The sequence below is a fragment of the Heptranchias perlo genome, chromosome 3, assembly GCF_035084215.1.
Source record: "Heptranchias perlo isolate sHepPer1 chromosome 3, sHepPer1.hap1, whole genome shotgun sequence".
NCBI lineage: Eukaryota > Metazoa > Chordata > Chondrichthyes > Hexanchiformes > Hexanchidae > Heptranchias > Heptranchias perlo.
The window spans coordinates 5,050,639-5,065,831 of NC_090327.1; the positions used below are offsets into that span (position 1 = coordinate 5,050,639).

Below are 15,193 nucleotides of genomic sequence, written 5' to 3' on the forward strand. Positions count from 1 at the left end.
CTAAGGAGAACAACCCCAAGCTTCGCCAGTCTCTCCACAAAGCTAAAGTCCCTCATTCCTGGCACCATTCTAGTAAATCTCTTCTGCATTCTCTCTTAGTGTGGTGCTGAGAATTGACCACAATACTCCAGCTGAGGCCTAGCTAGTGTTTTATAAAGGTTTAGCATAACTTCCTTGGTTTTGTACTCTATGCCTCTATTTATAAAGCCCAGGATCGCACATGCTTTAACAGCCTTCTCATCTTGTCCTGCCACCTTCAAAGATTTGTGCATGTACACCTCCAGATCTCTGTTCCTGCACCCCCTTTAAAACTGTACCATTTAGTTTATTTTGCCCCTCCTAATTCTTCCTACCAAAATGCATCACTTCACACTTCTTTGCGTTAAATTTCACCAGTCTACGTCCTCCTGAAGTCTGTTACTATCCTTCACATTGTTTACCACATTTGAGTTTCATGTCATCTGCAGACTTTGAAATTATACCCAAGTCCAGGTCATTAATATATATCAAAAAGAGCAGTGGTCCTAATACTGACCCTTGGGGAACACCACTGTATACTTCCCTCTAGTCTGAAAAACAACCGTTCACCACTACTCTCTGCTTTCTATCCCTTAGCCAATTTTGTATCCATGATGCCACTGTCCCTTTAATCCTATGGATTTTAATTGTGCTAACATCTATTGTGTGGTACTTTATCAAATGCCTTTTGAAAGTCCATATACACAACATCAACCACGCTTCCCTAATCAACCCTCTCCATTACTTCACCAAAGAACTCAATCAAGTTAGTCAAACATGATTTTCCTTGAACAAAGCCTTTCAATTATTAGCCCATACTTTTCCAAATTAATTTTGTCCCGGATTATTGTCTCAAAGTTTCCCCGTCACAGACATTAGGCTGACTGGCCTGTAATTGCTGGGTTTATCCCCCTCTTTTTGAACAGGGGTGTAACATTTGCAATCCTCCAGTCCTCCAGCACCATCCCCATATCTAAGGAGGATTGGAAGATTGTGGCCAGAGCCTCTGCAAATTTCACCCTTCCTTCCCTCAGTAACCCAGGATGCATCCCATCTGGATCGGGTGACTTTTCCACTTTGAGTACTGCCAATCTTTTAAGTACCTCTTTATCTACCTGCTCCTTTTACTGCTACAGTGGCAGCATCCTCTTTAGTGAAGACAGATGTGAAGTATTCATTTAGTGCATCAGCCATGCCCTCTGCCTCCACAAGAAGATCTTTTTTGTCCTTAATCGGTCCCATCCTTCCTTTGACTACCCTTTTACCATTTATGTTTATAAAAGACTTTTAGGTATTTATGTTAGCTGCTAATCTATTCTCATACTCTCTTTGCCCCACTTATTCCCTTTTTTAGTTCTACTCTGTACTTTTCTGTATTCAGCCTGGTTCTCTAGTGTATTTTGAATTTTACATTCGTCCATTTTCTGTTTCATTTTCTGTTTCATTTTAATCTCTATACCTTTTAGTCATCTAGGGAGCTCCAGCTTTGGCTGACCTTCCTTTTGCCTTTAACGTTGTAAAATGCCCCACGGTGCTTCAGATGAAATTTGTCACCGAGCCACATGAGATATTAGGACACGTGACCAAAAGCTTGCTCAGAGGTAGGTTTTAAGGAGTGTCTTAGACAGAGGCATGCAGGTGGTGAGCGAACCAACACGAGGGAAAAACTTACTTGCCCTCGTCCTCGCCAATCTACCTGTCGCAGATGCATCTGTCCATGACAGTATTGATAGGAGTGACCACCGCACAGTCCTCGTGGAGACGAAGTCCCGTCTTCGCACTGAGGACACCATCCAACGTGTTGTGTGGCACTATCACCGTGCTAAATGGGATAGATTCAGAACAGATCTAGTAGCTCAAAACTGGACATCCATGAGGAGCTGTGGGCCATCAGCAGCAGCAGAATTGTATTCCAGCACAATCTGTAACCTCATGGCCCGGCATATTCCTCACTCTACCATTACCAACAAGCTGGGGATCAACCCTGGTTCAATGAGGAGTGTAGAAGAGCATGCCAGGAGCAGCACCAGGCGTACCTAAAAATGAGGTGCCAACCTGGTGAAGCTACAACTCAGGACTACATGCATGCTAAACAGCAGAAGCAACATGCCATAGACAGAGCGAAGCGATTCCAGGACTGCAGATCAAAGCTCTGCAGTCCTGCCACATCCAGTCGTGAATGGTGGTGGACAATTAAACAACTGATGGGAGGAGGAGGCTCTGTAAACATCGCCATCCTCAATGGTGGCGGAGTCCAGCACGTGAGTGCAAAAGACAAGGCTGAAGTGTTTGCAACCACCTTCAGCCAGAAGTGCCGAGTGGATGATCCATCTCAGCCTCCTCCTGATATCCCCACCATCACAGAAGCCAGTCTTCAGCCAATTTGATCCACTCCACGTGATATCAAGAAACGGCTGAGTGCACTGAATACAGCAAAGGCTATGGGCCCCGACAACATCCCAGCTGTAGTGCTGAAGACTTGTGCTCCAGGACTAGCCGCGCCTCTAGCCAAACTGTTCCAGTACAGCTACAACACTGGCATCTAACCGACAATGTGGAAAATTGCCCAGGTATGTCCTGTCCACAAAAAGCAGGACAAATCCAATCCGGCCAATTACCGCCCCATCAGTCTACTCTCGATCATCAGCAAAGTGATGGAAGGTGTCGTCGACAGTGCTATCAAGCAGCACTTACTCACCAATAACCTGCTCACCGATGCTCAGTTTGGGTTCCACCAGGAACGCTTGGGTCCAGGCGGCTGAGGCAGGGGTGGAAACGGGAGTTGGAATTAGGCGGTCTTGATGGTGCAGATAGGGAGTCGGAAGCTCATCTCGGGGTTCGATAGGACGAGGCATCTTATCAGATAATTTTTGAAAGATTTATGTTGTGCACATCCTTGTTTTGAGCCTCCAACATGATCATTCTCAAATGTCAACTTTTTATTTATAACTTGCCTTTCGTAAATCTATGCCAGCTTGGAACTATTGATCTTAGATGCTCTTTTTATTTCCTTTGGATGCTAATAACTTCTCGTTGCAAATGTAGACCCGTAAGACCATTTCATGCTTCGTTATTTCTGAAATAAGCACCCAAACGAGGGCTGCAACATTGAAAAAGTAGATTTTAGGCCACTTTGGTCTTCCTGGAAGTCTTATGCTCTGCTGACTGAGCTATCCAGACTCTTCAGTCACACTGGCAGAATATTGGGATTCTCTTCTGTGATAGGGCGGAGGGGAAATAAGAGGGGAGATTTAGTCTGCATCTGGCTATGCTGTGTGACCTGGGAATATTTGATGTGGATATGGATGCCTGAAATCTGAAGACTTCCAGTCCCAGCATGAAGATCCCTTGCCTTGAAGAATTGAAAGGGGGTGAAAAAAAAACTTGCATTTGTACAGTGCCTTTCACAACCTCAGGACACCTCAAAGCGCTTTACAGCCAATGAAGTACTTTTTTTTTGAAGTGTGATCACTGTTGTAATGTAGGAAATGTGGCAGCCAATTTGTGCACAGCAAGGTCCCACAAACAGCATTGTGATAATGACCAGGTAATCTGGTTTAGTGATGTTGGTTGAGGGATAAATATTGGCCAGGACACCGGGAAGTGCTCCCCTGCTCTTCAAAATAGTGGCCATGGGATCTTTTACCTCCACCTGAGGGCAGACGGGGCCTCGGTTTAATGTCTCATCCAAAAGACGGCAACTCTGGCAGTGCAGCACTCCCTCAGTACTGCACTGGAGTGTCAGCCTGGATTATGTGATGAAGTCTCTGGAGTGTGCTGCCACTCCACAATAAAAAGAAAACCAAAGCCTGTTCTGCAATACAGTATTGATCAAGGGGCTCTTTTTCTTGTAAGGAAAATGCTGAGCTCAAACTAACTTCAACCTTCATTTGGTACCTAATTGTTTCTGGTAGCAGCATTTCATTTTTCTGTTTGTGATCTGAGTTAGCTGAGCTTTGAGTGTGCATATCTTGTCCAGTTATCAAAAACCATTAAAGGGGCTCTCTATCTGCATGAAAAAGCATCTGATAAAAGTTTTGTTTGTAACACGTCGACAATAATCACAATAAAACATGCCATTGTATTGCTTGCTCATGACATTGATGGAAATCAAACTCCCCTTCTGCCTTTTCTCCAGACTAAAAAAAAATGTTTGCCAGACACGCGCTCATTAAAATAGATTAACTGGTTGGCAGATTGAAGTGTTTTGACGTTTTCATAATGTCAGTCTTGTTTGTTAACAAGGTAGAGATACCATAAATGTCAATGTAGGATGTCTCTGTTGGAGATTTAACTTTTTTAAAAAGACAAATCATAGAATCATTCGACATACTGTACATGCGCAGTTCTCAGAACCATCAACCAGTCCCACTCCCCTGCTCTTTTCCCCATTATCCTGCCTTTAAGTATTTATCCAATTCCCTTTTGAAAGCTACAATTGAATCTGCTTCCACTGCCCTTTCAGGCAGAGCATTCCAGATCATAACAACTCGTTACATAAAAAAGTTTCTCCTCATCTCCTCCCCTCTGGTTCTTTTGCCAATTACTTTAAATCCGTGTCCTCTGGTTACTGACCCGCCTGCCAATGGGAACAGTTTCTCCCTATCTACTGTATCAAAACATCTCATCATTTTAACACCCCTATTAAATCTCCCCTCCTTTGCTCTAAGGATAACAATCCCAGCTTCTCTAGACTATACAGTGAGAAATTTTGTTACTGACCATCCTGCAATATTATAAAGCAAAAAACCCTCGAGATAGATATATTTCCAATAAATTTTGTCACAGTTAAGCCTTTTCCCCATTATAACATGTGAAAGGGTGGTATTGAAGTCTCCATGGCAATTAAATAACTGCTCTGTCAGAGGAAACCATCCAGCTTGGAACTTATTTCGTTCAGACAAAATCGTTTTAAAACACTAAACTAATGGACTTTCCTGAGTGCAGTGCCCACTGTAAAACTGAGCTGCATAGATCGATATTGGGTTAGATTCCAGGTCCATACCAAGTGAGCTGACCTCAATTGTCATTAAGTGCTACCTGGGCATGGGAGATGAAAATTAGCTGGGGTTTCCACACACACCCACCCTCAATATGCTGCCCCCTGCTATCTAGACTCACATGAAAGATGACCTTTTGGAGACCTACCCAGGGGCAGCTGAACCAGCTCCTTCATTGTCCTGTTAAATTGACTATTTTACAGTAAATATCTAGTCTAATAAGAACTGGAAATGAGAGTCTGACGCTGGGAGTTACTGTTAAGTTTGTAGGTCAGCACTGAGATAGAGAGGTATGCTTACAGTCCATCACCTGTCTGACCTGGAGAAATGTAATGATAAAATAACGCTACCAGGACTGTGACAGCCCTGCTTGCAATGAGTTTTGGCCAGTCAGTATTGCGATCTGTAGTTCCATTTTACCTGTGTGTCGTTACGTAACTTATCTGTGTTTCCTTACAGGAATGGTGCTTGTGCGAAGTGACAGTGGACAGCTAGTGCTAGTTCCACAGAAAGCCATTGCCCAGGCCCAGGCTCAGGCCAAGGCCCGAGCCCAAGCACATGGAACTGGGAATGCTTCATCTGCAGCACCTGCTAGTAAACCCTCGATCCGAATTTCTACTGTGCAGGTAGGGGTTGAACTTTTGATTGATCCATTTTAAAATGCTTTTTCTTTGGCGTTTTAAATGTTTAATTTGTTGTTCTGGGTTTTATGCTAGGCAACTGGAACCCAGATAATTTCCAAACAAGTGAAGCCATCTACTGTCCAGCAGGTGAACCAATTGCAGGCTGCAGCCCCGACAACTGCTGTACCTCAGCGCATCACGCTCGTACAGGTGAGAAACATTCTTTTTAAAAAAAAAACCAAAATGACTTGATATAAAGCTGTGATATTGATCATTTTTAAAATTACAATAATATGTGGAAAATACTAAAATTATGAATCATACTTGTCCTGTCTGACTAAGCCGTTTTTTATCCCAGTGGTTAAAATCGAACTGGGGCATTGTTGGCTGTGGACAGCCCTCTCGCCTCTGAGTCAGAAGGTCGTATGTTCAAGTCCAACACCAGAGACCTGAGCACAAAATCCAGGCTGACGCTCCTGTGCAGTAATGAAGGAGTGCTGCACTGTCGGAGGTGCTGTCTTTCAGATGAGTCTTAGAGGCCCCGTCTGCGCTCAGGTGGATGTAAAAGATTCCATGGCAACTATTTTGAAGAAGAGCAGGGGAGTTCTCCCCGGTGTCCTGGGCCAATATTTATCCCTCAACCAACATCACTAAAACAGATTATCTGGTCATTGCTGTTTGTGGGATCTTGCTGTGCTCAAATTGGCTGCTGCGTTTCCCACATTACAACAGTGACTACACTTCAAAAGTACTTCATTGGGTGTCAAATGCTTTAGGACGTCCTGAGGTGGTGAAAGGCACTATATAAATGCAAGTTCTTTAACATTTGGCCTTCTCCCCTTGACCTTCTTTGCTCTAAGCAGTACAATCCCAGCTCCTGTAGTCTCCACAATGAGCGAACCAACACTAGGGAGAAACCTACTTGACCTTGTCCTCACCAATCTACCTGTCGCAGATGCATCTGTTTATGGCAGTATTGGTAGGAGTGACCATCGCACAGTTCTTGTTGAGATGAAGTCCCGTCTTCACACTGAGGACACCATCCAACGTGTTGTGTGGCACTACCACCGTGCTAAATGGGATAGATTCAGAACAGATCTAGCAGCTCAAAACTGGGCATCTATGAGGCGCTGTGGGCCATCAGCAGCAGCAGAATTGTATTCCAGCACAATCTGTAACCTCATGGCCCGGCATATTCCTCACTCTACCATTACCAACAAGCCAGGGGATCAACCCTGGTTCAATGAGGAGTATAGAAGAGCATGCCAGGAGCAGCACTAGGCATACCTAAAAATGAGGTGCCAACCTGGTGAAGCTACAACACAGGACTACATGCATGCTAAACAGTGGAAGCAACATCCTATAGACAGAGCTAAGTGATACCACAACAAACTGATCAGATCAAATCACTGCAGTCCTGCCACATCCTGTTGTGAATGGTGGTGGACAATTAAACAAGTAACGGGAGGAGGAGGCTCTGTAAACATCCCCATCCTCAATGATGGCAGAGTCCAGCACGTGAGCGCAAAAGACAAGGCTGAAGCGTTTGCAACCATCTTCAGCCAGAAGTGCTGAGTGGATGATCCATCTCGGCCTCCTCCCGATATCCCCACCATCACAGAAGCCAGTCTTCAGCCAATTCGATTCACTCCACGTGATACCAAGAAACGGCTGAGTGCACTGGATACTGCAAAGGCTATGGGACCTGACGACAACATAGAAAGTTTACGGCACTGAAGGAGGCCATTCGGCCCATTGTGTCCGCGCCGGCTGAGAAACGAGCCACCCAGCCTAATCCCACTTTCCCGCATTTGGTCCGTAGCCCTGCAGGTCACGGCTCTTCAGGTGCACATCCAGGTACTTCTTTTTAAAGAGTTGAGGGTTTCTGCCTCTACCACCCTCTCGGGCAGTGAGTTCCAGACCCCCACCACCCTCCAGGTGAAAAATTTTTTCCTAATTTCCACTCTAATCCTTTTACCAATCATTTTAAATCTACACTCCCTGGTTATTGACCCCTCTGCTAAGGGAAATAGGTCCTTCCTATCCACTCTATCCAGGCCCCTCACAATTTTGCACACCTCAATCAAATCGTCTCCTCTGTTCCAAGGAAAACAACCCCAGCCTATCTAAAACCTATCATCATAGCTGAAATCCGCCAGTCCTGGCAACATCCTTGTAAAACTCCTTTGCATCCTCTCTTGTGCAATTACATCCTTCCTGTAATGTGGTGACCAGAACTGTGTGCAGTACTCAAGCTGTGACCTAACCAGTGTTTTATACAGTTCCAGCATAACATCCCTGCTTTTATATTCTATGCCTCGGCTAATAAAGGAAAGCATTCCATATGCCTTCTTAAACACCTTATCTACCTGTCCTGCTACCTTCAAGGATCTGTGGACATGCACTCCAAGGCCCCTCACTTCCTCTACATCTCTCCGTATCCTCCCATTTATTGTGTATTCCCTTGCCTTGTTTGCTCTCCCCAAACGCATTACCTCACACTTCTCTGGATTGCGCTCCATTTGCCACTTTTCTGCCCACCTGCAGTCTACAGCTTTCCTCCTCACTATCAACCACACGGCCTATCTTTCATCATCTGCAAACTTCTTAATCATTGCCTCTACATTTAAGTCCAAATCGTTAATGTAGACCACAAAAAGCAAAGGACCTAGTGCCGAACCCTGCAGCACCCCACTGGAAACAGCCTTCCAGTCGCAAAAACACCCGTCGACCATTACCCTTTGCTTCCTGCCACAGCCAATTTTGGATCCAATTTGCCACATTCCCTTGGATCCCATGGGCCTGTACTTTTTTGACCAGTCTGCCATGTGGGACCTTGTTAAAAGCCGTGCTAAAATCCATGTAGACTACATCAATTGTGCTACCCTCATCGATCCTCCTTGTCACCTCAAAATTCAATCAAGTTAGTCAGACACGACCTCCCCTTAACAAATCCGTGCTGACTGGCCTTGATTAGTCCGTGCTTTTCTAAGTGACAGTTTATCCTGTCCCTCAGAATTGATTCCTTAATTTTCCCACCACTGAGGTTAGAATGACTGGCCTGTAATTACTCGGTCTCTCCTTCGCTACCTTTTTAGACAACGGTACAACGTTAGCAGTCCTCCAATCCTCCGGCACTATGCCTGTATCCAGTGAAGTTTGGAAAATGATTGTTAAAGCCTCTGCTATTTGCTCCCTGGCTTTTAACAGCCTGGGATACATTTCATCCGGGCCTGGTGATTTATCCACTTTCAAAGATGCTATTCGCCTTAATACTTCCTCTCACTCTGTTTATCCCATCCAGTATTTCACTCTCCTCCTCCTTAACTTCAATCCCTGCATCATCCCTCTCCTTTGTGAAGACAGATGCAAAGTATTCATTAAGAACCATACATCTTCCGCCTCCACACATAGTTTACCTTTTTGGTCTCTAATAGGCCCTACTCTTTCCTTAGTTATCCTCTTGCTCTTAACCCAAAGATATTTTATAAATACATTTTCTTTGATTTTACCTGCTAATATTTTCTCATGCCCTCTCTTTGCTTTCCTAATTTCCTTTTTAACTTCAACCCTGCACTTTCTATACTCTAAGCTTTTCATAGTATTGAGTTCCCGGTGACCATCAGGCTTTCTTTTTCTGCCTTATCTGAGCCTGAATATTCCTTGACATGCAGGGGGCTCTAGATTTGGCAGCCCCTCCCTTTTTCTTTGTGGGAACATGTTTACCGTGAACCCTTTGAATGTCTCACTGCTCTGACACTCATTTACCTTCAAGTAGCTGTTTCCAGTTTACTTCTGCTAAATCACCTCTCAGTTTAGTAAAATTGGCCTTTCCCCAATTGAAAACTTTCCATAACTATGCTAAAACTAACTATTATGATCACTACCACAAATGCTCTCCCACTGCTACTTCTTCCACCTGCCCCTCTTTATTTCCTTGAACTAAATCCCAGCTGTAGTGCTGAAGACTTGTGCTCCAGAACTAGCCGCGCCTCTAGCCAAACTGTTCCAGTACAGCTACAACACTGGCATCTACCCGACAATGTGGAAAATTGCCTAGGTATGTCCTGTTCAGAAAAAGCAGGACAAATCCAATCCGGCCAATTACCGCCCCATCAGTCTACTCTCAATCATCAGCAAAGTGTCATCGACAGTGCTATTAAGCGACACTTACTCACCAATAACCTGCTTCGCCAGAACCACTCTGCTCCAGGCCTCATTACAGCCTTTGTCCAAACATGGACAAAAGAGTTGAATTCCAGAGGTGAGGCGAGAGTGACTGCCCTTGACATCAAGGCAGCATTTGACTGAGTGTGGCACCAAGGAGCCCTAGTAAAATTGAAGTCAAAGGGAATCGGGGAGAAAACACTCCAGTGGCTGGAGTCATACCTAGCACAAAGGAAGATGGTAGTGATTGTTGGAGGCCAATCATCTCAGCCCCAGGACATTGCTGCAGGAGTTCCTCAGGGCAGTGTCCTAGGCCCAACCATCTTCAGCTGCTTCATCAATGACCTTCCCTCCATCATAAGGTCAGAAATGGGGATGTTTGTTGATGATTGCACAGTGTTCAGTTCTATTTGCAACCCCTCAGATAATGAAGTAGTCTGTGCCCACGTGCAGCAAGACCTGGACAACATCCAGGCTTGGGCTCATAAGTGGCAAGTAACATTCGTGCCAGATAAGTACCAGGCAATGACCATCTCCAACAAGAGAGAGTCTAACCACCTCCCCATCACATTCAAATGCATTACCATCGCTGAATCTCCCACCATCAACATCCTGGGGTCACCATTGACCAGAAACTTAACTGGTCCAGCCACATAAATACTGTGGCTACAAGAGCAGGTCAGAGGTTGGGTATTCTGTGGCAAGTGACTCACCTCCTGACTCCCCAAAGCCTTTCCACCATCTATAAAATGTGATTGGAATACTCTCCACTTGCCTGGATGAATGCAGCTCCAACAGCATTCAAGAAGCTCGACACCATCCAGGACAAAACAGGCCGCTTGATTAGCACCCCATCCACCACCCTAAATATTCACTCCCTTCACCACCGGCGCACTGTGGCTGCAGTGTGTACCATCCACAGGATGCACTGCAGCAACTCGCCAAGGCTTCTTCGACAGCACCTCCCAAACCCATGACCTCTACCATCAACAAGGACAAGGGCAGCAGGCACATGGGAATAGCACCACCTGCACATTCCCCTCCACGTCACATATCATCCCGACTTGGAAATATATCACCATTCTCATCGTCGCTGGGTCAAAATCCTGGAACTCCCTTCCTAACAGCACTGTGGGAGAACCTTCACCACACGGACTGCAGCTGTTCAAGAAGGCGGCTCACCACCACCTTCTCGGAGGCAATTAGGGATGGGCAATAAATGCTGGCCTTGCCAGCGACGCCCACATCCCATGAACGAATAATAAAAAAAAAACTGAAGTCCCTCATCCTTAAACTCTTCTGTCTCTCCCCAACTTCAAATACATTTTTAGAACTTATTTCTTTAACTGCTTTTTGGGGTCACCTCACTTCATCTTCTCTAATCCTGCTTTGTCCTGGTGGCCAACTATTGGGACCTTTGGGATGTTTTGCTACATGAACAGCAGTATACATAGGGCAAACTACCACCCCATCTCCAATCTCTTTCCCCTCAAGTCCTTGAACGTGTTGTCGCTTCCCAAATCCGTGCCCATCTTTCCAGCAACTCTGTTTGAACCTCTCTGATCAGGTTTCTGCCCCTGCCACAGCACTTAAATGGCCCTTATCAAAGTCACAAATGTCACCCTGTGGTAAACAACCCCTCCTCATCTTTCTCAACCTGTCTGCAACCTTTGATATGGTTGACCACACCATCCGCCATCAGTGCCTCTTCTCTGTCGTCCAGCTGGGTGGGACTGCCCTCGCCTTATTCCATTCTTGTCTATCCATTCGTAGCCAGAGAATCACCTGCAATGGCTTCTCTTCCTGCTCCAGCACCGTTACCTCTGGAGTCCCCCAAGAATCTATCCTTGGCCCCCTCTTATTTCTCATCTACTTGCTGCCCCTGGGCAACATCATTCAAAATCACATCAGGTTCCACAAGTACACTGATGATACCCAGCTCCACCTCACCACCATCTCTGTTGACCCCTCTACTGTTTCTGATTTATCGCGCTGCTTGTCCGACATTCAGTGCTGGATGAGCAGAAATTTCCTTCAATTTAAATATTAGGAAGTCTTCGGTCCCCACCACAAACTCTGTTCCCGAGCAATCGACTCCATCCCTCTCCCTGCCCACTGCCTGAGGCTGAACCAGACCGTTTCCAATCTTGGTGTCCTATTTGACCCTGAGATGAGCTTCTGACCTCACATCCTTTCCCTCACCAAGACCGCCTACGTCCATGTCCGTAACATCGCCTGTCCCTGCCCCTGCCCCTGCCTCAGCTCATCTGCTGCTGAAACCCTCATCCACTCCTTTGTTACCTCCAGACTTGATTATTCCAATTCCCTCCTGGCCGGCCTGCCACCTTCCACCCTCTAATCTTGAGCTCGTCCAAAATTCTGCTGCCTGTATCCTAACTTGCATCTCGTCCTGTTCACCCATCACCCCTGTGCTCGCTGACCTACATTGATTCCTGGATGGGCAACACCTTGATTTTTAAAAATTCTTTGTTTTCAAATCCCTCTATGGCCTCCCCCCTCCCTATCTCTGGTAACTTCCTCCAGCCCTACAACCCTCCGATCTCTGCCCTCCTCCAATTCTGGCCTCTTGCGCATCTCTGATTTTAATCGCTCCACCGTTGACATCGGTGCCTTCAGTTGCCTAGGCCCTAAGCTCAGGAGTTCCCTCCCTAAACTCTACCTCTCCTTTTAAGACAAGCTTTTGGTCACCTAGTATCTCCTTATGTGGCTCTGTTTCAAATTTTGTCTGAATCGGCTCCTGTGAAGAGCCTTGTGACCTTTTACTGCGTTAAAGGTGCTATGTAAATGCAGGTTGTTACAAGTGACTGTACTGAAAACATATTTCATTGGCTGGGTCGGGCCTGAAGTTGTGAAAGGTGCTGTATAAATGTAAGGTTTTTTTTGCGCCAACTGTTCAAAAAAGGGAAGAGGGATAAACCCGGAAACTACAGACCAGTCAGCCTAATGTCGGGGGTCGGGAAACTTCGAGATAATATGACACCGATGTCTTGAAGTTGTGCAAGACATTAGTAAGGCCACACTTGGAATACTGTGTACAGTTCTGGTCACCCTACTATAGAAAGGATATTATTAAACTAGAAAGAGTGCAGAAAAGATTTACTCGGATGCTACCGGGACTTGATGGTTTGACTTACAGGGAGAGGTTAGATAGACTGGGACTTTTTTCCCTGGAGAGCAGGAGGTTAAGGGGTGATCTTATAGAAGTCTATAAAATAATGAGGGGCATAGATAAGGTAGATAGTCAAAATCTTTTCCCAAAGATAGGGGAGTCTATAACGAGGGGGCATAGATTTAAGGTGAGAGGGGAGAGATACAAAAGGGTCCAGAGGGGCAATTTTTTCACTCAAAGGGTGGTGAGTGTCTGGAACGAGCTGCCAGAGGCAGTAGTAGAGGCGGGTACAATTTTGTCTTTTGAAAAGCATTTGGACAGTTACATGGGTAAGATGGGTATAGAGGGATATGGGCCAAGTGCAGGCAATTGGGACTAGCTTAGTGGTATAAACTGGGCGACATGGACATGTTGGGCCGAAGGGCCTGTTTCCATGTTATAAACTTCTATTCTAAAATTAATTGGCACTTGGAATAGTATGGGCTAATAAATGAGTCAGCACGGATTTGTTAAAGGAAAATCGTGTTTGATGAACTTGATTGAGTTGTTTGATGTAACGGAGAGGGTTGATGAGGATAGTGCAGTTGATGTTGTGTATATGGACTTTCAAAAGGCATTTGATAAAGTACCACATAATAGACTTGTTAGCTGAATTAAAACAGGATTAATTAATGACCTCATTGTAAAGGAGCGTCTAGGTAGCAGTGATCACAATGAATAGAATTTTGCATTCATTTTGAAGGAGAGAAGAGTAAGTCTAAGACCAGTGTTTTATACTTAAATAAGGGCAATTATGAGGGTATGAAGACAGAGCTGGCTAAAGTGAACTGGGAAATTAGGTTGAGGGGTAGGTCAGTAGAGATGCAGTGGCAGACATTTAATGAGATATTTCGTAACACTCAGTATAGATACATTCCAGTGAGAAAGAAAGACTCCAGGGGAAGGGCGTACCATCCGTGGCTAACTAAGGAAGTTAAAGATAGTATCAAATTGAAAGAAAAAGCATACAATTCTGCGAAGATTAGTGGCAGGTCAGAAGATTGGACAGAATATTAAAAAAAGCAAAGAATGACTAAAAGAATAATAAGGGAGAAATTAGAGTACGAGAGAAAGCTAGCTAGAAATATAAAAACAGATAGTAAGAGTTTCTACAGGTATTTAAAAAGGAAAAGAGTAAGTAAAGTGAGCGTTGGTCCTCTAGAGAGAGAGTCTGGGGAATTAATAATGGAGAATAAGGAAATGGTGGATGAATTGAACAGATATTTTGCATCTGTTTTCACTGTAGAGAACACAGATAACGTGCCAGAAATAATTGTGAATCAAGAGGTGAAAGGGAGGGAGGAACTTAAAACATTTACAATCACCAGGGAAAGGGTTCTGGAAAAAAAAATTAGAACTAAAAGCTGACAAGTCCCCAGGTCCTGACTGACTTCATCCTAGGGTCTTAAAAGTAGTGGCTGCAGAGATAGTAGATGCATTGGTATTAATTTTTCCAAAATTCCCTAGATTCTGGAAGGGGCCCACAGATGCAAAATATCTGTTCAATTCATCCACCATTTCCTTATTCTCCATTATTAATTCCCCAGACACGCACTCTAGAGGACCAACGCTCACTTTACTTACAGGAAAATAGCAAATGTAACCCCTCTATTCAAGAAAGGAGGGAGACAGAAAGCAGGAAACTACAGGCCAGTTCGCTTAACATCTGTCATAGGGAAAATGCTAGAATCTATTTTAAGGAGGTTATAGCAGGGCACTTAGAAAATCTCATTGCAATCAGGCAGAGTCAACATGGCTTAGTGAAAGGGAAATAGTGTTTGACTAATTTATTCGAGTTCTTTGAGGAAGTAACAAACAATGTGGATAAAGGGGATCCTGTGGATGTGGTGTACTTGGATTTCCAGAAGGCTTTTGGATATTAAGCTAACTGGCCTGTAGTGTCCTGCTTTCTGTCTCCCTCCTTTCTTGAATAGAGGAGTTACATTTGCTATTTTCCAATCTGATGGGCCCCTCCCACATCAAAGGCTACTACACAATAAGAGCTCATGGTGTAGGGGGTAACGTATTAGCATGGATAAAGGATTGGTTAGCTAACAGGAAACAGAGAGTAGGCATAAATGGATCACTTTCAGCTTGGCAAGATGTAACGAGTGGAGTGCCACAGGGATCAGTGCTTGGGCCTCAACTATTTACAATCTATATCAATGACTTGGATGAAGGGACTGAATGTATGGTTGCTAAATTGCTGATGACAC

General features: G+C 44.8%; 1 protein-coding gene across 3 annotated transcripts in view; it reads left to right on the forward strand.

The window, feature by feature from the left end:
* The window catches only part of LOC137309826 (transcription initiation factor TFIID subunit 4-like), a 133,893-nt gene that overhangs the window by 2,889 nt on the left and 115,811 nt on the right, over positions 1 to 15,193 (forward strand). For all 3 annotated transcript variants that reach the window (XM_067977858.1, XM_067977850.1, XM_067977853.1), the window contains exons 2-3: positions 5,478 to 5,644; positions 5,735 to 5,851. In XM_067977858.1, coding sequence (XP_067833959.1) covers positions 5,478 to 5,644; positions 5,735 to 5,851 — 284 coding nt within the window. The remainder of the gene's footprint in view (positions 1 to 5,477; positions 5,645 to 5,734; positions 5,852 to 15,193) is intronic.